Consider the following 26553-nt stretch of genomic DNA (forward strand, 5'->3'; position numbering starts at 1 on the left):
TATTTTCATCATACACAAATGCATGACTTGTATATAGAAAAAACATATGTATAATACGTACCAGTATTTCAAAAAGTGCCCAGAACACAATGGCGAATCAGGAAGGAGCAATTTACAATAGAATAATTTAATGTCACTATATCCTAATGACTGACAAAAATTTTCTTGATTTGGTGTATTTTTCCTAATACCAGTCTCACAAATCACATATCTTTGTCTAACATGTGGTCCACTGAAAAGTCCTCTTTTTTGGCCAGTAAAATAAGAAAGATTTTCATTAAAGCAAATTTAAAACCTTCGAGGTCAAAGAACAGAAGACTTATTCGGAATGAGTAAGAGAGAGGGGAGAAAAATTATTTCAAGTTACATACACATTGGTGGTAAAGATGCCATAGATGAAATCCAGCTCAGGAAGGAAGAAAGTACTCTGCAATTCGTTGTAGTAAAAGGGGACTTCCCCAGGACGGGAGCAGTTCAGGCGAGCCTTCATGAACGTGGTCCAGGTGTCTTCCAGCAAGAAGCGCCCACCAATATCATTCTTGCACACCCGGGCAGCTCTGGAGAACACTGTTTTCCCACAGTCATGCTCTACTGCATTTTCTCGGAAAAAGAAGTAGGTAAAATTTCCGATGTCATAAGATGACACAAAGTTTGGCTCTGGAAACAATAGAAAAGAGGGAAAAAAATCTCAACATTCATGTCATTCCCTTTTGGTCTTGCCTGCTCAGTATTTCATCCAAAGAGACATGGCTTTGTTTAGATAACACCTGGTTCCTATAGGACAATTGGGAGGACCTGTGAGCAGCTTAATGATCTACACTGTTGGGAAACTCAGTGTCATACACAGATTCTAAATAATGGGAAGTCACTGGTATGATTACACACTCAAGTATCCTGAGCTAAATTAGGGCTCAAGTTAATGTGATGTTAATACCAACAAAAATTGGCAGCAAATATTTGCAGTACATTTTAGAGCAATATGTATTACTTTATTTGCAAATTCTTACATAACCTTCAGAAAGAGAGGGAGAAAAATATGATTAAAAAGATGAAATATGATTCAGAAAATAGCAGTCTACAATCCTATTTGTGTGCAAGACAACAAAATTATTTGACTTATATATATTCCTGTGACTTTAACATAATGTATGTGCTTTTACTAAGGACTTTAAAAATGTTTTCATTGCTGGGAATGAAAATAAAGACTAAAATTATAAGGTGTGTCCGGAATTAGCTGTAGCAATTTCTGTTACTATGGTGACCATGGAACGGTGAAAAACAACTCTGATTTTCTTATTTCTGGTTTGCTGGGTAATCCATTTAGAGGAGGGAAGAGTATTGGGATGGAGATATTGCTTTGTAATTTTCTGGTCTCATAATTAGCTTTAAAACGGGGAAATAAAGAAATGACAAAATTATGGCAAAGCCTTTACTTAATCACCAAGCTCATTAGGAATTTAGGAAATATACATTATCAACTGAATTTTACATACAGCATTTGAAGTTTTAGCTTCCTAACTTCTGGTTTTAAACCAGTGATAATAGAGATAGTACATTTTGAGATACACATACTCCCTAATATTTGCTTTTAAAACTCTAATCACAAGGTTTTATTCTTTGCTATTTCTAAATGCTATTCATTCAATCAGCAAGTATCTTAATTTTATGGTGCAAATTAGGATAATTATAGCAGTAACCTTTGGTGTCCAAAATTAATGGAAAGATACAGACAAGTATATTCACAAAGACACATTTTCAGGGACAATTAGTTTGTTGGGGCAATTCAATTGGCCTTGTACTTTTCCAGATACAATTGCATTGCAATAATCACATTGTTACTGGCAGGACAACTAAAAATATGTGTGGCTGCAAGATAAGCCATTAATGTTAAGAGTAAGACACATAAATGGAATCACCTAAGGTCTGAAATGCAGAAGTTGACTTCAGACATGGACAAAGGGTTGGCATTGACTACTCTGTTATTCTGTCCAGGAAGACAATTTTCAATCAATACCTATATTCGATATTTTCACAAAATGTTTTAATTTAATCCAACTTTACATTTTAAAAATGTAACAAATACTCTAAATGGTTTATGTATGATACTTTTCCCTTCAGTACAATACATTGTTGAGTCATTGAAGTATATCAAGTAATATACTGAGGTGATTTTAATTTATAAACCGTCAAACATATTCTTAAGTCACTATTGCTTTCACCCTAAATGACTATTTAAAAAAAAACTTGAATTGCATAACGTTATAAAAGATGGAGATTAGATATCTTTACTGTGATAGTATGCTTTAATATCCTGGAGGGATGCTCACAAAAACAGCAGATTACATATCTGTAACTTGTGTTTTTGGAAAATAAAGAAAATACGGGGGGGGGGGGGGGGGGGGTTAAGTTTGTGTTCACTGTAAGTCTCCAGAAAAGAATTTCTTGGTGACGCAGGCCCCACAAGCAAAGATATGGAACAATTTCAAAACCATGTGTAAAGAAAATAATACTGGCATGTCTAATTCTAAACAAGAGGCTAAATTATTTTGGAATGGGCCCTGCACCCTGGCTAAACAAAACTAGAGTTTGGGAATTGTACTAAAAACAAACAAACAACAACAAAAACAGCAACAAGCAACCCTTCCTACAATGGGGAAAACAAAGACAGAAGACGTAAGGGTCCAAACGTGTCTAGCCTGGGACTTAGGTTACCAGCACACATGCAGGAGGTCCACCAAAACTTATCAAATACACTCACTATTACCCACTTCTGCTATTAACTTGGGGACAAATGGCATGAAAACCACATAGTAAATAGCTCCAGTTTCTCAAAAGTCCTGTGCTGAAAAACAAGAAGATACAAAGGAAGAAAGATCTTTTATGGTTTCCAGCTGAAGGATGAGTTTATAATAAAAACAGCTAATACCTGTAGAATGCTAAGTCTTTGCCAAGATCTGTGCTTGGTGCTTTATATCCCCATTGAACTCACAAGAATCACAGAGCTAGGTGCTGTGCTTTCCTTCCCATCTCACAGATGAGGACTCTAAAGCCCAGATATTTAATAACTTGTCCAAATTCACATAACTAGCAGTTGGGGAGGGGGACGGAAAGTCCTGAATCCATTAGACCAGGGGTCACCAACCCCCAGGACATGGACCAGTACCAGTCCATGGCCTGTTAGGAGTCAGGCCACACAGCAGGAGGTGAGCAGCAGGCAAACAAATGTTATCTCCTGAGCTCTGCCTCCTGTCAGATCAGTGGCAGCATTAAATTCTCATAGGAGCAGGAACCCTACTGCGACCTGTGCATGTGAGGGATCTAAGTTGTACATGTCTTATGAGAATCTAACGCCTGATGATCTGAGGCAGAACAGTTTCATCCCTAGACCATCCTCTCTATCCTCCCTGCCACCCCCAGTTTATGGAAAACTTATCTTCCATGAAACTGGTTCTTGGTGCCAAAAAGTTTAGGGACCGCTGCATTACACGATACTGAAAACAATAAATAGTGCTTGCAAAAAGAAAACAATCAATTAAATGCTAGCAATATTCAACAGGATTTGATTTTCTGCTTTAGAAAGACAACGGTAAGCTCTTCGCTGGACAGTCATCTTTCCACGGCAAGTGGTAAGCAGGCTTACTGAGGAACAGTCTGAGGGTGGTTTCAGAACCAACTAGAGATATTTATTAATGATGAGATGAAACTTTTTATTAATGATGAGATGAAACTTTAAATCACAGCTATCACGGAAGTCAGGAATGACACAGAAAGAAGAAAAAGTGGGAGAAGAAGAAACAACTTAAGGACTTATTAAACAAGAATATTGTTGGAAAGTGTTTGACCCAACTCCAGAGGGTGTTTCAGGGAGGGTCCACCATAGCCTCAGAGAGCCAATAAATGACTCTCGGGAGGTCATTCTGTACCCTGTGTCTGTTCTAGCAAACCACGTCCACTTTTGCAGACAAGGAGAAGACCGAGCAATGGTAGGTAGACTGACCCACAGTTTCCTCTTTCCACAGAGAGCCTTTACCATATCTCCAAACCACCCTGAACCAATGTTATACGATCACAACGTGCATTTTAGATAGAAATGCTCAAATACATGTTTTCCTTTTGGTTTGCAAAAACAAGAGAAGAATTTGTATTCAGCGTGTAGTGAGTGCTGTTCTCTAATTCACCACGCAGCGCAGGTCATGTTGGTCAGGCAGCGAGACTGCATTTGGAAACACATTCTGCGGCCCTACACTGATCCTTCAAGATGCGTGTGGACCCCTGACTGTGTGACCTGCCATTAACTAGGGAAACACAGTTTCTTGAAAAGTAGAGCCTCTTGAAATTCGGCTAGCATCCTGTTCCTTTTTCAAAGACAATAAAAAAGTGGGAATAATTGTAAGACAGACAAATAGCTCTTATATTTATTGATATAAATTTGGAAGTAGAGGATGTTAGAGTCTTGCCAGGCAGGATGATAAGATGAATTTTGTTTTCCTTCCATTATTTAAGTTCTGTCTTTTCTCAAAATGCAATTCACCACAAACTAGTATCTGTCACTCCTGAGTGAATTGAGCAAGTCAGAAGGAAAATCAGGCATTTTCTTCTTGTCTACAAGGGATAGGAGTGCATGAAAGAGATCTGAGGTGTGCTGCTAACTAAATCACAGTAAAAACAGGCAGGTCAGCTGCTATGTAAATATATGCATGGAGAAACTGTTTTTTCTAATGTTTGTAAAACATACCCAGTTATGTATCACCGTGTTGTACAAAATATATCATGTTAATAAGAATTATTCTTCATGATATAAGAACTTTTATTTTGCATGTTTACTTACATAACAGTGACCATACAGATAGGACTACCGAGAAGTGACTCACCATATACGTAATTACAAGTGATGCGAAGAAAAGCATCAAAAATTTTGAGATTTTGACCACGCAAAACCAAATACTGAGCATCCAAAATAAGCCTCCCATTCTATATTCTTTCTATTCCAATGCCTAAAGCATCAATATGGGGGTACACCATATTTAAATGGCTCAATCTGATCATTGAGCAGATCATTAAGAGGTTCTTGATATAAAAATATTTGTATACAATGGGAATGAATATTAAAGGCACAAAGGAATCCCAACTCTACAAAATTCTTACTAGAATCAAAATCTATTGTAAATTATTTTGCAGTCAAAAGTCGCCTTGCGAGACACTTGCCAAAGTCAGGCTGGAAAATGCCTGTACACGATGCGTGTGACTCTGCCCTGGCTGGACCACTGACATCTGATATTTTCTGCTGTTGCATCTGACAATCAGACCTAGTTTGCAAAGCTGTGAAAATTAAATGGGCTGATACATAGTAGGATGCCAATAAATGGTGGCTATTATTATTTTGGCATCGTGTACAGGCATTTTCCAGCCTGACTTTGGCAAGTGTCGCACAAGGTGGCTTTTGACTGCAAAATAATAGCCACCATTTATTTACTCTCAATGTCCCTTGGAATAATTTCTATTGAACAGAACTTCACATAATGGTAATAAACGATCAAGTGTATATATATACATATATATACTTTATCAATATATATATATATATCTCAAGCTTAAAGGTCATTAGAATTTTAGGAGCATAAATAAGCCATGCTGAGTTTTGTTTGTTTGTGTTTTGAGACAGTTTCGCTCTTGTTGCCCGGGCTGGAGTGCAATGGTGCCATCTCAGCTCACTGCAACCTCCGCCTCCCGGGTTCAAGAGATTCTCCTGCCTCAGCCTTCCGAGTAGCTGGGATTTCAGGTGTGCACCACCACACCCAGATAATTTTGTATTTTTAGTATAGATGGGGTTTCTCCATGTTGGTTAGACTGGTCTTGAACTCCTGACCTCAGGTGATCCGCCCACTTCAGCCTCCCAAAGTGCTGGGATTATAGGCGTGAGCCACCGCGCGTGATCTGCCATGCTGAGTTTTTAAATAGCAAGCTATTTCAGAAAAATATGATGAGTTAATGGAAACAATATTCAGATGTGACACACAGCCAGCAGTTTTCTGTTCCTAAGTCGTTGGTATCAGTCAGTACAAAATGCCTTCCATAAGCATTCCCTGATTTTAGACCCTCTCTGTATTGGGTACATTGTTTCCATTGTCATAGTTTATGTAGCTAAAACTGCTGCAGAAGCTTCCAGGGCAAATCTATTTTTATCTAGATATTCATTAAACTTAAAAGCGGATAACTTAAATTAAATTAAACATAGGTTAAAAGCTAGTGGTAGGCTAAAGTTCTTTTCCTGAGGTTTCTACTAAAAGACAGATGATGATAGATAGATAGATAGATACATAGATAGATAGATAGATAGATAGATAGATAGATAGATAGATAGATAGATAGATAGATAGATTTTAATAGATGGATGCACACATTTGTGTCTGTATATGTGTGTATCACATACATGAGTATAGAGATATATGTACATATGGCTCAATACTTCCACCTACTGGCTGTGTGAACTTAGTCATATTATTTACCAGTATATTTTCTCTGTTTCCTGTTTTTGAATAACAACAACATCCAACATGCAGTATCATTGTGAGAATCAAACACACTTGGCTGGTAATCATCAAAATACAGACCTCTATTTATTAAAAATAACTCCATAAATTAATATAAACACACATGTGAGTAAATATCATCAGTATTTAATAAGATAACTAATTGAGTATGCATTCTGTATATCAAATTAAGATCTACACTTATTCCATCAAGCCTGAAACCAAACACAGCGGCAGGGACCATGCCACAGACGAGCCTGGAGTTGGCCAGAGCACTGCTCTAGGCATTTCCTCACTGCCCCAAGGGGCTGTCCTGGGCACTGGGTGCTCCTTAGTAAACTGATACACACAGCCCGTGCCCGCAAGAGCAGTGTGAGGAGACGAACAAGACAGATCAACAAATGCTTACAGTGAGGACAAGGGTACGGAGGACCAGGGCAGCCAGGAGAAACAGAGGATCAGAAAAGAGAGAATAGGGAAAGGGCAGAGGTGAGGCTGAGAAGGGGCCACCCAGACAAGGATAGGGGAAGAGAACATCCTTGCCAGAAGGAGCAGCCTGGGAGAAGACCATAAGGCTGGCAAGGAATGGAATGAAGCCACAGTCAGGATCAAAGGGATCAACAGGACAGGAGGTGGAAAGCCAGGCAAGGCCAGGAGCCCATAATAAGGAGTATGGATTTCAACTGCCATTGGAGAGACACCAAAGGGTTTTAAAGAAAAGCTTATCATTCCATTTCCTGGGTGTGTGGTGTGGGATGGGGTGGGAAGTTGGAGCCAAGCACATCCTTGGTAACTATTTTCACAGCAATCAGGGCCTTGCATCCCCAGGTGTGTCACTCACTGAGCCCCCCCCCCTTGACAGAAAAAAAGTTATTGCTAAGACCCTTGCAGTAGGAATGGAAAGACAGTTCTAGCACATTTGATTCCTTCCTTCTTCCTGGGGAATATGACCCATTGAAAACGCACTACTTTCATGAATTTGCTGATTCAAGTAGGAACCACTTGTACCATGGGGACCTGGGCTGGCTTCCCCTAAATGAGAAGCACCACTTCTGTACACCTCCCTGCAAGTCCAAAACTCACACCTACAATTCTCCATATCTTTAGGTCTATAGGAGTTTCATTAACTGGATATTTGTCTAAATGTTCTAGCTCAAAGTGACAGACTTTAGTGTCTACTCTGCTCTTATTCCATTCCAAGCACATAGCCCTCTCTTATAAAATTCTGCCAAATCACACATTCCTATTAGTTATACATCATTTCATGAATATTTCTGAAAATTGTCAAAACACAAAATTTCGATTTGCCATGTTCATTTTTTTCTGATGCTATTTTAAATTTACAGGTTCACTTCTTTGAAGAATTAATCATTTTATCTGCAAGATCAAATTAATAGGAGTTTTTTTATTGGAATGTTAATTTAAATTTAAAAATCTGGTAAATGTTTTAACTCCTAAAATATATGTTAAAAGACTGAAAGAAAACCATGTAAGATTTTACTGAAAGAAGACATTGAGCTCCAACATTATTCAGTTTTTAATCATGCTTCTTCCCAATAAGCTACTGCAGAATAAGGAAACGTGCATGATAGCTCTGGCTTTGTCTCCTGAGTTGATCTGGGCTGGGGCAAAAAGAAGACCAAGACACAGGGAACCGACTTCCCAGTATGTGGCAGTGAGTGAACAAATGTCAGAGGCCCTTGACTGGGATAAATAAAAAGTTCAATAGAATAATACAGAGACAAATTTATAGAAACACATAAAACTGGGCATTTTAGAAACAAGATGACAACATGATTTATGCTCCAAACTGGGATGCTTTTAAGAAGGAAAGGAGGCAACATTAGTCATCAGGCAAGGACATCAAGAGGGATTCAAGACTGTCACTAGGAAACTGCTAGAATCTCTAGACAATGAACATTGAGCCATTTCCCAGTTGTTTTAGCAGTTCTAGTACATGTCTGCATGATATCTTCACTACAGTGAGGCATCCCTTCTTGTAGTGGATTTATTTTTTATGAGGTTTCCTTGACTCATGTATATGCAGTTCATGCAAGTATCCCCATAATGAAGTAGTAGGAGAAGGAAAGATTTATTCATCCCTTTTCTTTTGGAATGCGCAAATTAAAACCCAAATGTAGTATAAGACCTTTGGCAAGTGTATTGGCAAGTGTAGGAGCTTCCTCACATGACTGGAGAGGACCTGTGGCTCCCCAGCTTTTAGGCCCTCTGTGCTCAATGTACAGGATGGAGCAATACAGTGTTTTCAGAGCACCATAAGAACTGACTCCTTATGTCACTTAACCACGTTTTTGTACCCACAAAGGTCTGCATTAAATTACCACACAGGCTTTTCTACTTTGGGTTTAATAACCCCAGTTTATTGCATCATGTATGCAAGGCTATAACAATCAAGAAAAGGCTCTCAACCTTTTCCAGAGTCCACATACCCCTCTTCATGGCAGCTCATGCATGAAAATGTGGACGTCGGGAGAGAGAGATGGAGGCCATTTGTAACGTTGGTATTTCCTAAAGTGCCAACTAAACAAAGGGAAGGTCAGCAGCTTGCAAAGGAGGAAGGGTGCAAGCTCTGGAGTGGGTCTGTTTTCAAGCCCTAGCTCAGGTATGCATCAGGTATGGCCTGTGTTCAGGAGGCAAGTCCCTCTGAGCCCCATAGTGCTCATCTGTAGAAGGAGGATGATGCAATCTCCCTTAAGAGGTTGTAAGAAGGATGGTAGATGACATGGATTTGGAGTCTTCCAGCTACCTGGCATATTGTAAATAGCTACTGTGACTCCTGCTTGCAGGTGGTGTAATAACTACAAGTAACAGATACTCCAATAAGTACATGGACAGGCAGGTGATACACATGGAGGCCATTGATTTAAAATGACTTCTGACCTACAAAGATACGAAGATTAGATTTACAGTACAATGTCTGAACTGCAGCCATCCCACAAGGCATAGGCAACTGGCAATGGCTGCTGACAGGCTTGATCAGGCCTGAATATTAGAAAAGGGCAACTCATTGTGCTGTGTCACATGTCACACAACTTTGCTCAACACACTTTCCATCCATGTCATCTCATCCTCACCCTACCAAGTTTAAACTTGAATGAGATATCACCCTTGCACCTGTAATGCTGAAAAGAACTTATTTTTCACAAGGGCATTCTTTGTAAGCATCTCCCCAGGTGCTTATTTGGAAAAAAAAAAAAAAAAAAAAAAAAAAACTAGGCTGCTGACTATGCAGTCTTGATTCTATTCTGGCTTTACAGAGCTTCTTCTTTTTCTTGACAAATACTTGCATTTTGGTACCCACATATACTTCATTCCCAATCCTCATTTGTCTTTGTTTTGCTTGTTCTCTGACCTCTGCTTCCATTTCTGAATTTCCAGCTGTAGCGAATCTTGTCAGTCGAGCGAGCACCTCCTGCAGACCAGTCACACCTCCAGGTACTGTGCTGTGTGTACCCTTCCAAACAGGCTCTCACTGTCCCAAGGTTGGAACCCAACAAAGTCATGCCAGCCTGGCTGTGCTCAGGCTGTTCGGAGTCAGCACCTGGTCCCAAGGAGAAGCACTGAGCTCCCCAAAGCACCTCTCTTCAGGACAAGCAGAAACAATTTCTCCTTGACTTAAGCACGGAGGAGATTTTCATCCTCCAAGTAAATTATCATTAATCATTAGAAGGTTAATAGTTGCATTTTAAAGACCTCAAGGGTCTACTTAATGCTTGAGTAAGACCATCAATGTATTTCAAACCAATAAAACTTAACATTGTTACCAAAAGAGTTTTCTCAACTAGAATTATAATAGCTCATAAAAAATGATACAGTTGAAAAGGGAATGCTTGGATTTCAAGTGAGTTCACCTCCATATGAAATCCTGGCCAAAACCTCAGAGACTGCAGAACACTGTGGAGTTCCCTGGGAGAAAGTGGGAGAAGTACACACTTCCACCAGAGAAGGAAAGCCAGCAGGTCTCTGAGTATTAATAAGGCTATGTGGATTAGATGTTCATGCTGAGTTATTAAGGCTCATTTAGGAGTTAGTTTTTCCAAGTTCCTATTCAAGTTTTTCCTCTGTGTGCAAGCACATAGCTCCTTCAGAACTCACAAACTCAATCTGCACAATATTAATTTGGAAATGTATTTTCACCTTTTCATGGGTTTATTGTTTCCCCAACTTGACTGCCAGTTTCTTGAAGGCAAGTTTTATTGCTTCTCTATTTTAAGCATTGACCATTAAACATTTATTATCCTGCCTTACAGTAATCATTTCATACAGTTATTAACGATTAATATTTTAATGCATTAAAGCTGTTAAGGTATTTCTCTAAACACATAAATTTGTTTTAAGAGCGACTTTGGCACAGGAGAAAATACGACTTTGAAATATAGTCATTACCAAACACATAACTTAATGTTCCAGATTCATCCAGAATGTTATCCAATTGATTGTACTGCCTTTGAGAAATGTCAATAAATAATGGCTGGAAATGGGGGTCCAAGTGAGATGAGGGCTCAAAGGGAAGATGTTATAAATTTTTGGACCTGGTTCAATTTCAAATATGCGTATCTGTGTTTTTGTTGCTGTTTAATTCTGATATATAATTAATAGAACATTCTCCCATGTTTAACATTATTCATATTTCTGCTATTTGTGAAGTGTGCTAATGTCTTACTCATTCAACAGATAGGGATTAATCCTCATCTATGTTTCAGACACTGAATAAGATGCTGAGCACATAAAGCAGGCTTCCACAGAGCCCCGCCCTTAAGGAACTCATAAAATACTGGGGGAAACAAAGAAGTCAACTGTCTACCCATTGTCTTCGTCCATTCCAGCTGCTGTAACAAAAAATATCATAAACTTGGCAGCTTATAAAAACAACCAACATTTCTTTCTCACAGTTCTGGAGGCCAGGAAGTCTATGATCAAGGCACCAGCAGATGTGGTGACTGGCAAGGGTTTGCTTTCTGGTTCCTAGCGGGCACCTTCTCACTGTGTCCTCACAAGGTGGGAGGAACGAGGGAGCTCTCTGGGGTCTTGTTTACTCAGGCACAAATCCCATTCATGAAGACTCCACCTTTATGACCCAATCAGCTCTCAAATGCCTCACCTCCTAATACCATCACATTGAAGGTTCAATTTTAACCTACTACTTTTGGAAGAACATAAATGTTCTGACCATAGCACCATTTAACTCATTAATTAGAAAAATGTCCATTCAGTGCTTACTTTAATGCCAGCACTGTTGTAAGCATGTGGGACCCAGGAGTGAGAAAAAGACATAAGTCCTGGTCATTGGGAACTTTCATTGTAGTGGCGGGAGGAGATAACATTAATAGCTGAGGCTAAAACTGAACATGGTCAGAAGAGTCAAGAGGGCTAGATAGGAGGGAGCTGTGACCTGAAATAAGGTGGTGAGGCTTGGGTTCCATTAAGAAGATGGCATTTGAGCAAAGACTCAAAAAAGATGGGACAGTTGGCCAGATGGGTTGTCTGGGGGAAGAGCTTTCCAGGCAGAACAGGGGCCAGCAAACTCTAGCCCATGGGCCAAATCCTACCTGCTGTCCATTTTGTGAATAAAGTTTTATTAGCACCCAGTCACACTCATGCATCCATAGACTGTGGAGACTTTCATACTATGATGGAAAGATTGAAAAGATGCAACAGTGGCCATGTGGACTGCAAAGCCTAAAATGTTTATTCACTGGCCCTTTATAGAAAAGTTTGCTGGGCTCTGAAAGGCAAGGAAGAACCAGAGGCACTGTGTGGCATTTCAGAGACTAAAGCCAAGGGAGCACATAGATGAGGACAAGAAGGGAACAGGAGGGCCATGACAGCACTCTGGCTTTCTCTGCAGGTAAAATGGGGGCTCTTGTAAGGTTGGGGCAAGAGACTGATCAAGAGCTCCGGTAGTATGGGGGAAGGGCAGTCTTGAACAGTGTGAGAAAGGGATGGAACAGACCCACCAGAGACTGGGGAAAATGGAAATTTAAACTAAACTAACTAGGAGGCAGAATTAGCCAGGAGGCAAAAATCAAGGGAAGTGAGGACAAAATAATCACAAACTGCAAAGGAACATGGTGAGGAAGGCAGAATGCTCCCAGGAAACTGCACATTGCTACTTAAAGGACACCAAGCATGCATGCGGGAAAAATAGCAGGAGCCAGGGCTGTGAAAACAGGCAGAGCCAGATCACAGCGGCCAGGCAAGAAGAAACAGGCAGAACCCACAAAGGCTTCCAGAGCTCAGGCCAGGCCTGCTGGCCCTCTCCAATCCAGCTTGTGCTGACAGCTGACAGCACCTCCCACCATCTGGGAGCCCCTGCACAGGTGCAGAGGATCAGGGGGCAGGGCGTGTGTATTCATCAGTATATAACCAATAATGCTGGTGGTGTCATAAGAAATTGCACCTGGAACTGCAGTATAAAATCCAAGGGACTTAGCTTGCTAAAGGCAGGTTTTTAGAACCATACAGGTATTTATGATGGGTTTCTGCAAGGTGTGGTGGGAAGGTTAGAAGTCTGGTAGGTCCTTACTCAGGGATCTCTGTATCCTGGCCAGATGTTACTATGGAAAAGCCAGTACTATCATTTGCCTGAAGATCAGTTCTGGAGCTCTGGGTCCTGGGGCTGCAAAAGGCCACAGCCTATCATGTTCTGCCCACATGTTCTGATGATGCATGCTTTGTGCCTCTGTGCTCCTCTTAGGCTAGATTATGAGAGCACTCATTTCTGCCATCCTTCCCTGTAGTCTTTTGAGATAGTAATTCAGGTACAGAATAAGCAACACAAGATCAAGCTCACTGCTGAGCTCAAGCATCAGCAATGCTTAAGAGTTTTAGCATTGTTCAACTCAATAATGAATCTTGACTTCCTGGGTCTTGCATTCTTGAGTCTTGCAGAGGAGAGAAGCACCCACTTCCCCAGAGATAGAGGGGCAGGGAGGGATGCACAGTGGACAAAGCAGCAGTTTAAGTGAATGCATTGTCCATAGCAGTACTCTAGAGAGAGGAAGGAAGAAACACATGTAAAACAGCCCTCTGCCCTGGGCAAAGCAGACAGGAGATCACCATCCCTACCTGAGGACTTATGATTCTCATGGGAAACAAGAAGACAATGCCATCTGCTAACAATGGAGATGATATGGCTGAGATGGGAAGCCTGAGAAGTAAACAGATTTACTAGTAGTAGAAAAAAGAGCATTAAGATTGTCAGCAGAAAGTAAGGTGTTGTGACTTCAGGTTTCAGCAGTTGAGCACTTCTTCCTTCCTTCAGATAGTGTTATAGTTTAACTGTACCCATCCCCCAACCAAAAAATATGTTGAAGTCCCAACCCCCAATTTTCATGAATGTGACCTTATCTGGAAACAGGGTCTCTGCAGACATAATCAAGTTAAGATATTCCAACATGACTGGTATCCTTATAAGGAAAGGAGAACTTAGACAGAGGCACAGGAAGTTGGCCATGTGAAGATGGAGGCAGACATAGGAGTGAAGCTATCACAAGCCAAGGAGTGCCTGGGGATACCAGAGCTAGAGGACGTAACCATGGATTCTCCCCTCAAGGATTTGGAGAGTGCATGGCCACGCTGGCACCTTCGTTTTGGACCTTTAGCCTTCAGCACTTTAAGACAATATATTTCTGGTAGTTTCTGATGGTTATTTTTATTTCTGTGGGATCAGAGGTAACATTTTCTTCTTCATTTCTAATTGTGTTTATTTGGATCTTCTCTCTTTTCTTCTTTATTAGTCTAGCTAGTGGCCTATCTTTATCAATTTTTTTTCAGAAAACCAACTCCAGGATTCACTAATCTTTTGAATGAGTTTTCATGTCTTGATTTCCTTCAGTTCAGCTCTGATTTTGATTGATTATTGTCCAGATGAGCACTGTGGGGCTCAGAGAGATTTGTCTTTTAAACACAGGCCATATATGACGCATACCTGAGCTAGGACTTTGGGGTTGATTAGGTCCTGTTTCTTCTAGCTTCGGGGTTGATTTGTTCCTATTTCTCTAATTCTTTCCATTGTGATGTTAACCTATTATTTTGAGATCTTCCTAACTTTCTGAGTGAACATTTAGTGCTATGAATTGCCCTCTTAACACTCCCTTAGCTGTGTCCCAGAAATTCTGGTACGTTCTATCTTTGTTCTCATTAGTTTCAATGCACTTCTCGATTACTGCCTTAATTTCATTGTTTACACAAAAGTCACCCAGGAGCATGTTGTTTGATTTCCATGTAGTTAAGTGGTTTTTTGAGTGATTTTCTTAGTCTTGAATTCTATTTCTATTGCACTGTGACATGTAAGTGTGCTTGGTATGATTTTGGTTCTTTTGCAGCTTCTGAGGATTGTTTTATGTCTAATTATGTGGTCAATTTTAAAGTATGTACCATGTGACAATAAGAAGAATGTATGTCCTGTAGTTTTTTGGTGGAGAGTTCTGTAAATGTATATCAGATTCATTTGGTTCAATGCTGAATTCAGGTCCTGAATATCTTTGTTAATTTTGTGCCTTGATGATCTGTCTATATTGTCAGTAGAGTGTTAAAGTCTCACATTGTTATTGTGTGTGAGTCTAAGACTAATTGAAGGTCTCTAAAAACTTATGAATCTGGGTGCTCCTGTGTTGGGTGCATGTATATTTAGGACAGTTAGGTCTTCTTGTTGAACTGAATCTTTTACCATTATGTAATACCCTTCTTTGTCTTTTTGATCTTTGTTGGTTTGAAGTCAGCTTTGTCTGAAATTGAGATTGCAAACCCTGCTTTTTTCTCTTTTCCATTTGCTTGGTAGATTTTTTCCATCCCTTTATTTTGAGCCTATGGGTGTCATTTCATGTGAGACAGGTCTCTTGAAGATAGCATACTATTGAGTCTTGCCTCTTTATCCACCTTGCCACTCTGTGCCTTTTAACGGGAGAATTTAGCCTGTTTACATTCAAGATTAGTATTGATATGCATGGATTTGATCCTGTCATTATGTTGTTAGCTGGTTATTATGTTGGCCTTCTTGTGTGGTTGCTTTATGGTGACACTGGTCTGTGTGTTTAAGGGTGGTTTTGTAGTAGCTGGTAGCAGTCTTTCCTTCCTATATTTACTGCTCCTTTCAAGATCTCTTGTAAGGCAGGTTTGGTGGTTAACAAACTCACTTAACATTTGCTTATCTGAAGAGAATCTTATTTCTCCTTCACTTAGGAAGCTTATTTTAACTGGATATGGAATTCTTGGTTGAAGACTTTTTTTTTAATTTAAGAATGCTGAATATAGGCCCCCAATCTCTTCTGGCTTGCAGGGTTTCAGCTGAGAGGTCCACTGTTAGCCTGATGGTGTTCCCTTTGTAGGTGACCTGCCTTTTCTCTCTAGCTACCTTTAACATTCTTTCTTTCATTTCGACCATGGAAAATCTGATGACTGCGTGTCTTGGGGGTGATCTTCTTGTGTAGAATCTTGCAGGCATTCTCTGTACTTCCTAAATTTGACTGTTGGCCAGTCTAGCAAAGTTGGGGAAGTATTCATGGATGATATTTGAAATATGTTTTCCAATTTGTTTGCTTTCTTCCCTTCCCTTTCAGGGATGCCAAGGATTCATAGATTTGGCCCCTTTACATAATCCCATAATTCTCAGAGGTTTTGTTCATTCCTTTTATTCTTTTTTCTTTGACTGTCTTATTTCAGAGAACCAGTCTTCAAGCTCTGAGATTCTTTCCTCAGCTTGGCTTATTCTGCTGTTAATACTTGTGATTGCATTGTAAAATTCTTGTATTGTGTTATTCAGCTCTGTCATACCTGTGAAGTTCTTTTTTATACAGGCTATTCCTTCCTTCAGCTTCTGTATCACTTTATTGTAATTCTTATTTTCCTTGGATTGCATTTTGCTATCCTTGTAAATCTCTAACTTCATTCCTATCCATATTCTCACTTATAAATGAGAGGTAAATGAAGAGAACTTATGAACACAAAGAAGGAAACAACAGACACTGGGGTCTACTTGAGGGTGGAGGCAGGAAGGAGAGGGAAGAGAAGAAAATATAACTATTGGGTACTGGACTTAATTCCTGGGTAATAAAATAATCTGTACAACAAACGCCCATGACATGAGTTTACGTTTGTAACAAACCTTCACATATGCCCCTGAACCTAAAAGTTAAAAATTAAATAAATATTTTTTATAAAAGAGAGAATAAATTTCTATTGTTTTGAGCTACGCTGTTTGTGGTACTTTGTTTTAGCAACCTAGGAAACAAGCACAGGCACTGTCCAAAATGTCACTGAAGGTATGGCTTGATGAAACAGAATTCATTGGTGGCTGTCTGCTGGCTGCCTGGAAGTTTGGGCAGAACAGTGCCCAGTATAAGAGCACACAGTAAAAGTTAGTGACTGCTCTACTGGGTGTTTCATCAGTTTGCCCAAAAACTAGTGGAAACATGCAGAGGGACTACCTAAATGCATAAGCAAATTGTCCCATATACAATTTAATCACAGTTAATCTGAATGCAAAGTTTTGCTGACTAAGGTTAGCAGCTGCTATACCCTCCCAACTTCTCCTGCTGAGACAATTTTCTTTCCTCAACACAAAAAGGCTGCAAAAAAACTGAAAAGCTTGCAAAACAAAGAAGTGAGTTTTGTTCATCATTATATGTAAGCAGCTGCTAGCTGAGTGGTGGCCTTCTAGAGGATCCAAGTCCTGTTAATGTTCTGGAAGTCGCAAGATTAGATGGTGATGGATGTAGCTTGAATGTGCCAGTAAAGATGAGGAAAGAGGATATTGGAAGGTGTCAGTAATTCAAGAACCGCAGGCCCAAATAATCACTCATTTATTCAGTCAACAAACATGTATTAACTCCCTACTACATCTCAGACACTGTATCGGACTTTGGGGAGTTCACAGTAGCTCCCCTTATTTGTGGAGTACTGACTATGTGCCAGACACTAATACTTATCATCTTCATTGTCCCACTTTATTTTCACAATGTCCAGGTCAGGTAGTCAGTGATCTGCAGTATGCAGGTGAGGAAGCCAAGAACCAGTATGACATCTATGCTCCAAGGGCCAAGCCTCAGATCTGTCTAACTCCAAAGCCTCTACTGTCTATCTCAAAGCTTCACACCACATATTACTGGCTACTCTGTGGAGAGCAGGTCAGAGAGGGGATAGTGCAGCATTTCAGATGAGGAAGGCTTGAACAAGCACAGAAGTGGAGGAATGAAAAAAAAAGACTCAGGTCTGGGAGCCACTCTAAAAGTGGTCTCTGCAGGACCTGGGGTTGAGTGGGTCTGGAAAGAGAGACAAGGAGTCAGCTGAGATTTGCAGGTGTCTGGCTCAGATGAGAGATGAATCATGCAGCTTGCTCTGGGCTGAGTTTTGTCTCCCCAAATTTATGTTAAGGTCCCAGCCCCCAGTACTCCAGAATGTAACTATACTCAAAAACAGGGTCTTTAAGTGGGTAATTAGGTTAAAATGAGGTCATTGGAGTGTGCTTTAATCCAATATGACTGCTGTCCTTATAAGAATAGGAAATTAGGAAGCAGGCATGGACAGAGGGAAGACCATGTTTAGAAGACATAGGGAGAAGATGACATCTACAAGCCAAGGAGAGAGGCCTCAGGAGACACCAATCCTGCTCACAGCTTCCTCTTGGACTTTCAGCCTCCAGAAGTTTGAGCAAATAAATGTCTGCTGTTTAAGCACCCAGGCTGTGATACTTTGTCATGGCATCCCTAGAAAACTAATACAGAGCCCATAGCCAAGATTGAAAAACAAAGAAATGAACACGAATGGGGTAGGCTGAGCTGAAAGTACTGCAAGGAGCATCCAGCTGGAAGTGAACATCGCGTCTGTGGACTAGGTCGGAGCTGAGACCAGATCTGTGAATGGTCCTCAGTAGGTGGGCATGGTGTGAGTCAGGGGAGTTAAAATTTTGGAATAGAAAAAAAAAATGTGATACATATACACCATGGACTACTACTCAGCTATAAAAAGGAACAAAATAATGTATTTTGCATCAACTTGGAAGGAGCTGGAGATCATTATTCCAAGTGGAGTAATTCAAGAATGGAAAACCAAATATCGCATATTCTCACTTGTAAGTGGGAGCTAAGCTATGAGGATGCAATGGCATAAGAATGATACAATGGTCTTTTGGGACTTGTGGGAAAGGTTGGCGGGGGAGTGGGGGATAAAAGAATACATACAGGGTACAGTGTACACTGTTTGCATGAAGGGTGCACTACAATCTCAGAAATTACCACTAAGTAACTTATCCATGTAACCAAAAACCACCTGTGCCCCAGAAATTATTGAAACAGAAAACTAAGAAAAAACAAAAAAAAAAACTTTGGAATAGATGGGAATCCAAGAAGAGCGTGTGGAATGAGAAGAGTGGGCAGAAGGAAGGGATTGAGGACAGAATTTCCAGGGATCAGCAAAGCTTAAAGACAAGCTGAAGGAAAAGAGTCAAGGACAGGGCAGGCACTCAAGCCACAGGGTGCACTATCTAAGTATGGTGCAGCATAAACTTTCTGTAAAAGAAACTTCGAGGCAACAATGTCATCCTTCCAATAAGACAGTTAAGGTAATGGCTGGAAATCGGTCCTCAAATAATGTAACTAGACACTGTGTGACTGGGGAGAACCACCGCAGCACCGCGTGGTGGGATGCAAAGGGCAGAGAAGATGAGAATTGCCTGAAGATGGGAGCTTAAGACTGCCGTCCTTCAACAAAGTCAGCCAATAATGGAGGGCAACTGATGGGGCAGGGACTTACCCTCTACTTCTTCTGTCTCTGCTGAGAGAAAATTGCCACTCCATGGCCACCAAAGCAGAAAGAACTACCCCTTCACCATCCCACTTGTTCCTCCTTCTGGAACAAGTCCAACTCTCAAATTTGATTTTGCTGACTTGATTGAAAGCTCAAGAGAAAAATCTGAGAGCATCGTTCAATGGGTCCTTAAAATCACCATGTGAAATTGGAGCATTCTTGGACATGGCAGAACTAAGGGTGTTTGTTTTTAGCTTGTTGAGGTTTCTTTGTTTTTGTCTTATTTAAGAGAAAAGACATCTGAACATTTTTCTGAAATCATGAGTCATCATTAGAAAGGAAGAAATTTGAGGTTATGATGAAAAGAAAGATAATGGATAAGGCAGAAATATTGTCCAAAAAATGAAAATTACTCCAGAACACAGCAGAAAGAATCAGCTACAGACCCTGAGTGACAAGAAGAGGTAAGTTTGAGGGCTTACTGCGAAAAACCCTTTAGAACCTAACATTTCTCCGCAAAGTAAGAGGAAAGATAAACCCATTGAGAATCCCTGGGAGAGGCTGGGAGAGGACTGGAGTGGGGGTAGTTGCAAGGCGAGAGGACAGGAATTGGGGTGCTTAGACCATTATGGAGCTGCCCTGAGGGCCTCACTGAAGACAGAGGGTCCAACTTTTCTGCTGCCCTTTCCACCACAGGACGATTCTCTCTAGCACCCCGGTGTTTAAGAGACACAGAAGCCAAGGGGTAGGACCCCCTGGGGCTGGATTTGGTGGGAGTCAGTGCAGGCGGGTAGGAGGGGAAGGAGAACTAAAGGAGGAAGACCTGAGACAAGGGCATCTGGCAAAGAACAGATGGGATGCAAAGCCTGTGTCCCAATTAGGCCAGGGAGGATAAAGGTCCCTGTGTTCGGCTCAGCAGGGGATGGAGGCAGAACCTAGTGTGGTTAGAGACCAGAATCCGTCCTGGATGGAGGGTCAATCAGAGAAGCAAATCAGGGCCAACTAGGAGTGGAAATAGTATCTCAGGGCTCAGCAGTAGCAGAAAGTGCCCTAACAAAACACAGGAGAGGTATGAAGACAACACTTCATATGCAATAACTCAGGGTCCTCAGGCAGGGCTCTTGGTTTTCTACCCTAGGAGAGAAGGTCTTCCCAATGTAGGCCAGGGAAGGAGTGTTGGGGAGGGCGGTGGGAATGCTGCTTTCCTGAGAAATGCAGGCTATTCATTGTCATGCAAATTGTGCTGCCCTTATGGCCTGAGTGGTAGAGCCACCGCATTTACCTCTGAATTACTTTCAGTGTCTGCAGTTACCAGATCTTAGGAATGAACAGCAGAATGTTTTAGGAATCGGAAACACTAATTTCTTTGTCAATCAAACAGCAATGTTATGCCTACCAAGACTGCGATAAACACTGTCTTAGCTCTTCCATTGCCTGGATGGCAACACATGACTCTCCAATGGAAAAGGAGAATTCACAGATGCTGACAACCAGGAGGCTGACCGATACTGACCACCTGATCAGCTGGTGGTCACTCAGTCACATGTAAGAAGTCAGCTAGTGTTTATAACTCATGCTATGACCTGAATTGTTTTTCCAGGATATTCTTAAAGTGTCACTTTGGGAGAAGAGAGAGTGCTCCCAATGGCTTTTTACTTTGCTTCTGGCAAATTCTAATTACAAAGCCTTTATTGGGATAGGGATTCTTGATTTTTAAGTGGAAACTTCCTTCGCCAGTCAGAATCAACAAACAAATGGAAAGAACAACTTGAAGCTACACAGATGAAAGTTTTGGGGCCAAAAGGGGACCATCTATATAGAATCAATTGATTCAGTTGAAGCCAGTTCAACAGAAATGATGTTAATGGGAGAAATCTAGTTAGTGCTTCAGTTTGGGAAAACAATTTGTGTTTCCCTTTGGAAGCAATAGAGTCATTTAGTTTACTTGAGAAAGTTAACGATGAGGACATCCTTTTTTTTCTACAGGACAGTCTTTTAAAGACAAACTCTGATGGTTAGGTTGACTGTATTATCTGGCAAAATATTTGCATTGAATATGTGTACACGTATCCATGGTTTTGCATATATGATGAGTCTAAAGCAGTGGTTCCCAACTACAGTTAATTCCCCCCTCCCAGGGAGTACTGAAAAATTGCTGAAAACATTTTTTGTTGTTACAACTGGGCAGAGGAGGATGCTACTAGCATATAGTGACTATAGGTTGAAAATGCTGCTAGACATACTACAATGCCAAGGACAAGACCCCCTGTCCCACAACTAAGAACAATTTGGCCCAAAACATCACTAGTGCTGAGGTTGAGAAACTCTGGTCTACATAATGAGCTGGTATGTGGCAAAAGTCTACTAACTCTCAAGATTTCACTTTTGCACAAACTATCAAATAAATGCTTGGGGCAATGGATTACACATGGTATGTATACATTGCCTTTGCAGGTGTATGTGTATGTGCATGTGTGTGTGACCACACTCACACATGAATGCACTGATATACAGAGGGCTGCATTTCAGCTGACACACATCAGGACTTTGTACACAGCGAACCTCAATTTGGATGGTTGTCACCATCTTCTGATTGCTTAGTAAGCAAGTGACCAAGTTCTGGCCCAGAACTGAAGGAAGCCTTCTAAGGGTTTCTGGTTTCTTCAAAAAGAAATATACAGATGAAAAGGGGACAGGGATGTGGCTCTTCTTCGAGTGGATATTGCCACATGTGGATGTAATAACTGAATTTGCAGCAACAATTTTGCAACCACAAGCAGAGGTGGGCTGAGGGCCCATCTGCCAGACTGTGGATGGCTGAGACTCCAGTGAATACTTGCCTCCTTATTAACTCCTGAGCCACTGAATGAATAAACCCTGATGATGCCTACTACTAAGTATGTGAGTTGATACATTTTTTACATTTTTAATTGTCAAACTTTTTGGAGTTACCTATAGACAAACACATTCTTTTATACAGTTGCTGAAAATTACATGCCATGTTAGTAATCCACTTCTAGACACATAAAAAGGAAGTTAAGAAGTAAAGCCCAGGGGTCTACACATATCTATGACAAGCTGTCAAATTTTCTAGACACTAAACAACAATATAGAAAAAAAAAAAAAACAGCTAGCTTCTGTAAGTGGGCATGTCAACATTAGCCATATTATCATGGTCTAGAGTGTTGAGAATATCACTTCTCTTCCAAATACTAAATAGCCATATGATGTCCTTTTCATCATTAGTCCCGAACGAGCTACACTTTGAATTCTTTAGATGAAGAATTCATTATTATTTAGAGTGTTATAGTTTGCTTTTCAGCACCAAATCACCAGGAATCAAAAACAAAAAACAAATGAGGTGGGAAGGAGGGAGTGACGGAAGGCTTACCATTGAGCCATTTGGAGTTGTACTGTGCTGTGCGGAGAGGAGGTAAAAGGCCCAGGCTTCGGTAAATGGCAGGATCACGTCCTGGAAAATCCATGGCCGTAGCAGCATAGAGCTCCCCGCCAGCTGTGAGGAGCGCCGTGGAATTGTGCTGGGGACTGTAGGGACAGCGGGCCATGCCACTGATCTGATCGTGGATCTCAGTCAGGTTGCTCAACTGTGGGGGAGAATGAGAGGGAAAGCAGTTATCTCTGCACAAGCCCCTCTAGTGATGCTTATGGATCACATCCACCATCATCACAGTGATGCTTGTGCAACAGCCTCTCTGGGGCTCATGGGGACAGATGACCAACTTTTATGCTTCAACTGATGGAAACAGCCTACTCTGCTCATGGTAAGAGAGTCCATCAATCAGTCCCTTTCTCATCACTTTAGAGTTACTGAATCTCATACCACTGAATACTCACAAAATAAGAAATAAGATCATTGTATACATGCCTTTGATTTATAATGCACAAGTATTGCATACTTTTCCACCTTAATTTAAAAACCGGTGTCAATATTTACAGAAATAGGATCACAATAAAAAATTATGTATAATTGCCTGGGCACGGTGGCTCATGCCTATAATCCCAGCACTTTGGGAGGCCGAGGCGGGCAGATCACAAGGTCAGGAGATGGAGACCATCCTGACTAACACAGTGAAACCCCATCTTTACTTAAAAAAAAAAAGAAAATACAAAAAATTAGCCAGGTATGGTGGCATGCACCTGTAGTCCCAGCTACTTGGGAGGCTGAGGCAGCAGAATCACTTGAACCCAGGAGGTGGACATTGCAGTGAGCCAAGATCGCACCACTACACTCCAGCCTGGGAGACACAGCAAGGCTCTCTCTCTCAAAAAAAAAAAAAAAAAAAAAAAAAAAAGAATTATGTGTAATATAAGTGAACCAAAATATAATGAATAGCCCCAAAAAATGTGCTCACAGGTAAGGATGTGTGGATATTCAACACTATGTGGCCCACATTTCCAACACTTTCTTTCTTTTTTTTTTCAGTTTTCAGAGAGAGATCTAAGTGTCTTCGAGTCATTTCATACGAATCCAGCTTCCCAAATGCTCGATTCCCAACCAATCATTGAATGAGAAAAGCTCTTGGGTACTGGTGCTTTGCCCAATTCGGTTCTTGGTTCTCGCCTGAGAGGTATTGGAGCAAAAGGGTCAGGGCCGGTAGGCGCAGGCACGCTGCTTGCTCTGCTATGAGATGCGTATCTGGGTAATTTCCCTCAGCTCTTTATGTCTCAGGTTCTTCTTTCATAAAAGGGGGCCCCAAAGAGTAGCGATCTTGTGGGGAAGATGTTGAGGACTGAACCACGGCACTGGTGAAAGCACCCAGGGCAGGGTGCAGCACCTAGAGAGCTCCCTGAGCTTCACACCCCTGATCATCCATCTCCTCCCTTTATTTCCAATAACTGAATGCTAACCTGAAATCATGAACAGTAAAAGCAGATGGTCAATTAAAGTCTTGAGGAAAATTGTGCAACCAGGGAATGAACATATTTCTTCACGATATTCCCAGAGGAAGAGTGCATTTATACCCTGAATTAGGAAGATTCCACATGTGTTCTACTGACCCTGCCATACTACTGCTATGGTGTGTGCAGCTGAAAATTACTCTGTCAATGATTGCCAGGTTAAAGACAAGAAAGAAAGAGGGTCAGTTATAACTGGACTTTGCCTAGGGTTCAATTTCTTAGTTTGCTTATTTTTTTTTTTACATACTTCTTATCCAATTTGTAGGCTAATTTTTTCTTCCCTTGGATTGTGATTTTAGACCATTTTAATAATTTTAATAAATATAAATAACAGTAGCAGTATCTCTACCATAAAGCAGAATAAGACAAAAAAGAATATGTTTAGGATTAAGGTTTAAAGTCACTGGTGAGAAAAATGCTGGTTGAAATAGTTTAGAAACATATTTAAGTTTAATTATACAAGTTGTAATTATTTTCAGTTATTTATCTAATTGATGGTCCTGATTAGAAATACATCAATAAATCAAATATTTATTCAATTTGACAAAAAGTGCTTTTGAATTAAACAACAACACCTTGGTGTATAGAAATTCATTTAAAACTAATATTTTAATACAATGTTTTGCCTCTTCTGATATTAAATTCTTTTGAGGCACAAAAGGAAGCCATACCGAGCGGTTGGTGCAGACAGGTGTGAATGCATTGGTCCCACAGGTGAATAACCGGTCACCACCCACCAGAAGCACCCGGATGTAGTTCTGACATTCCTCCTGAGGGAAAATAAAGAAACAAATTTTAAAAAATATATATATATATATGTATGTATAATGAAAAACATGCTAACAAAGTCTGAGCACAAGAAGAATGATGAGAGTGAATACATTTTATCTAATAAATATGTAAGCCATTAAAAAATTTCAACCTTTAAAAAAACAAACCTTTCAGATATTGACCAAAAAAATAACAACAGAGCTATTAAACAATTTGATTTTTATCAAATAAACTTACTTGCTGTATCTGCACCTTGTTTGATGAAGAATATGAAGATAAATATATGTTCAATTAAATTCTCAAAGCATGCATCTAATTTTGACAGAAATGATTTCATTCTGAATTGTATCTGATAGTGGCACAAATGCTAAACGGCCTTGGACGGGTATTAGGAAACTAAATAAAAGGAACCTATTAGATGCCACTTGTGAAACAGTGCCTTGGAAAACTTCCTCGGGACTTTGAGAAAATGCTGCAAGTGCTTCTTGATCAGAAGGTCACGTGAGAAACTCTGTACACAAACTGGAACAAATTTTACTTTATGGGATCAAACTGCATATTTTAAATACATAGCAAGTATCTATATGCATTTTTAATTCATTGATTGAAAAGCGAAAATATGCTTAATGAGGAAAAGGTGTTTGAAACACTTGGGACAAAACCCTAGGCTGAGGGATACTCCAAGAATGGAGAACTTTTTGTGGTTGCAAAGTGTTCTTAGAAAAGCCTGGGTATGGTCACAGCAGTGATGAACATGTGAGCTGGAGAGCTCCTCGTTTTTTCAGCAAGCATTCACTGAGTAGCTCCTCTTTGGTAGCCACTGGGTTAGAAGTCTCAATCCAGGCCCCTGGCAGGAAAATACAGGTTCATGACAATTACCACAGAGCTGTCCATGCGCTGTAACGAGGACACACAGAGGAATAGCATATTACGTAGCTCCAAAGGAATAGGGAAGGGAAGAGGTGTAGAGAGGCTTCCTGAAGGAGTTGACAACTAAGTGTTAAAGTGTAAGATTTAGTGAGGCTTCCTGGAGGGGGTGCTTGTAGGACACCTGTCGGACTTTACTGAGCGAAGGAGGGAAAAGACACTCCACGCAAGAGGAGCAGACTGTGTCAAGGTGTCGTGGCTAGAGAAAGCATGGCGCTCTCATTGTGTACAGAGAGCTCACATAGAAGCCGAGGAGCCTGAAACAGGCCAAGTGTGCCCAGGTAGTGAGTTCACATGTGACTCCGAATGTGAAAGGAACCATTAAATGTTTTGACTGCGTGAAGTATTGATGAGCTCTCATGTTTTATCACTGAAGAACCACTCAGAAACCAATGTGCAGATAAGTCGAAGATAGAAGCCTGGAGTCAGGAAGCCAAGGAGGAAGTCACTTCCATAACTCAGGCTCTTGTCATTTTGTGCCTAGACCAAGGTGGTAGGCGTGAAAGGACAAAGCCAGAATAGTGAGTCAATTGCATGCCATGGTGAATGAATGACGCAAGAGGCATGAAAGATGCTGCATGATAACGTGATGATTTGAATCACATCATGCTGGAAATCAGGGGAATCTGGATGTAATGGT

General features: G+C 40.7%; 1 protein-coding gene across 1 annotated transcript in view; it reads right to left on the reverse strand.

Annotated features, from left to right (window-relative positions):
• The window catches only part of SEMA5A (semaphorin 5A), a 509156-nt gene that overhangs the window by 162819 nt on the left and 319784 nt on the right, over positions 1-26553 (reverse strand). The window contains exons 7-9 of the mRNA XM_032135528.2: positions 24887-24985; positions 22687-22900; positions 372-657 (exon numbers count right to left, since the gene is read on the reverse strand). Coding sequence (XP_031991419.1) covers positions 372-657; positions 22687-22900; positions 24887-24985 — 599 coding nt within the window. The remainder of the gene's footprint in view (positions 1-371; positions 658-22686; positions 22901-24886; positions 24986-26553) is intronic.

This window comes from Hylobates moloch, unplaced genomic scaffold, assembly GCF_009828535.3.
Source record: "Hylobates moloch isolate HMO894 unplaced genomic scaffold, HMol_V3 SCAFFOLD_17, whole genome shotgun sequence".
NCBI lineage: Eukaryota > Metazoa > Chordata > Mammalia > Primates > Hylobatidae > Hylobates > Hylobates moloch.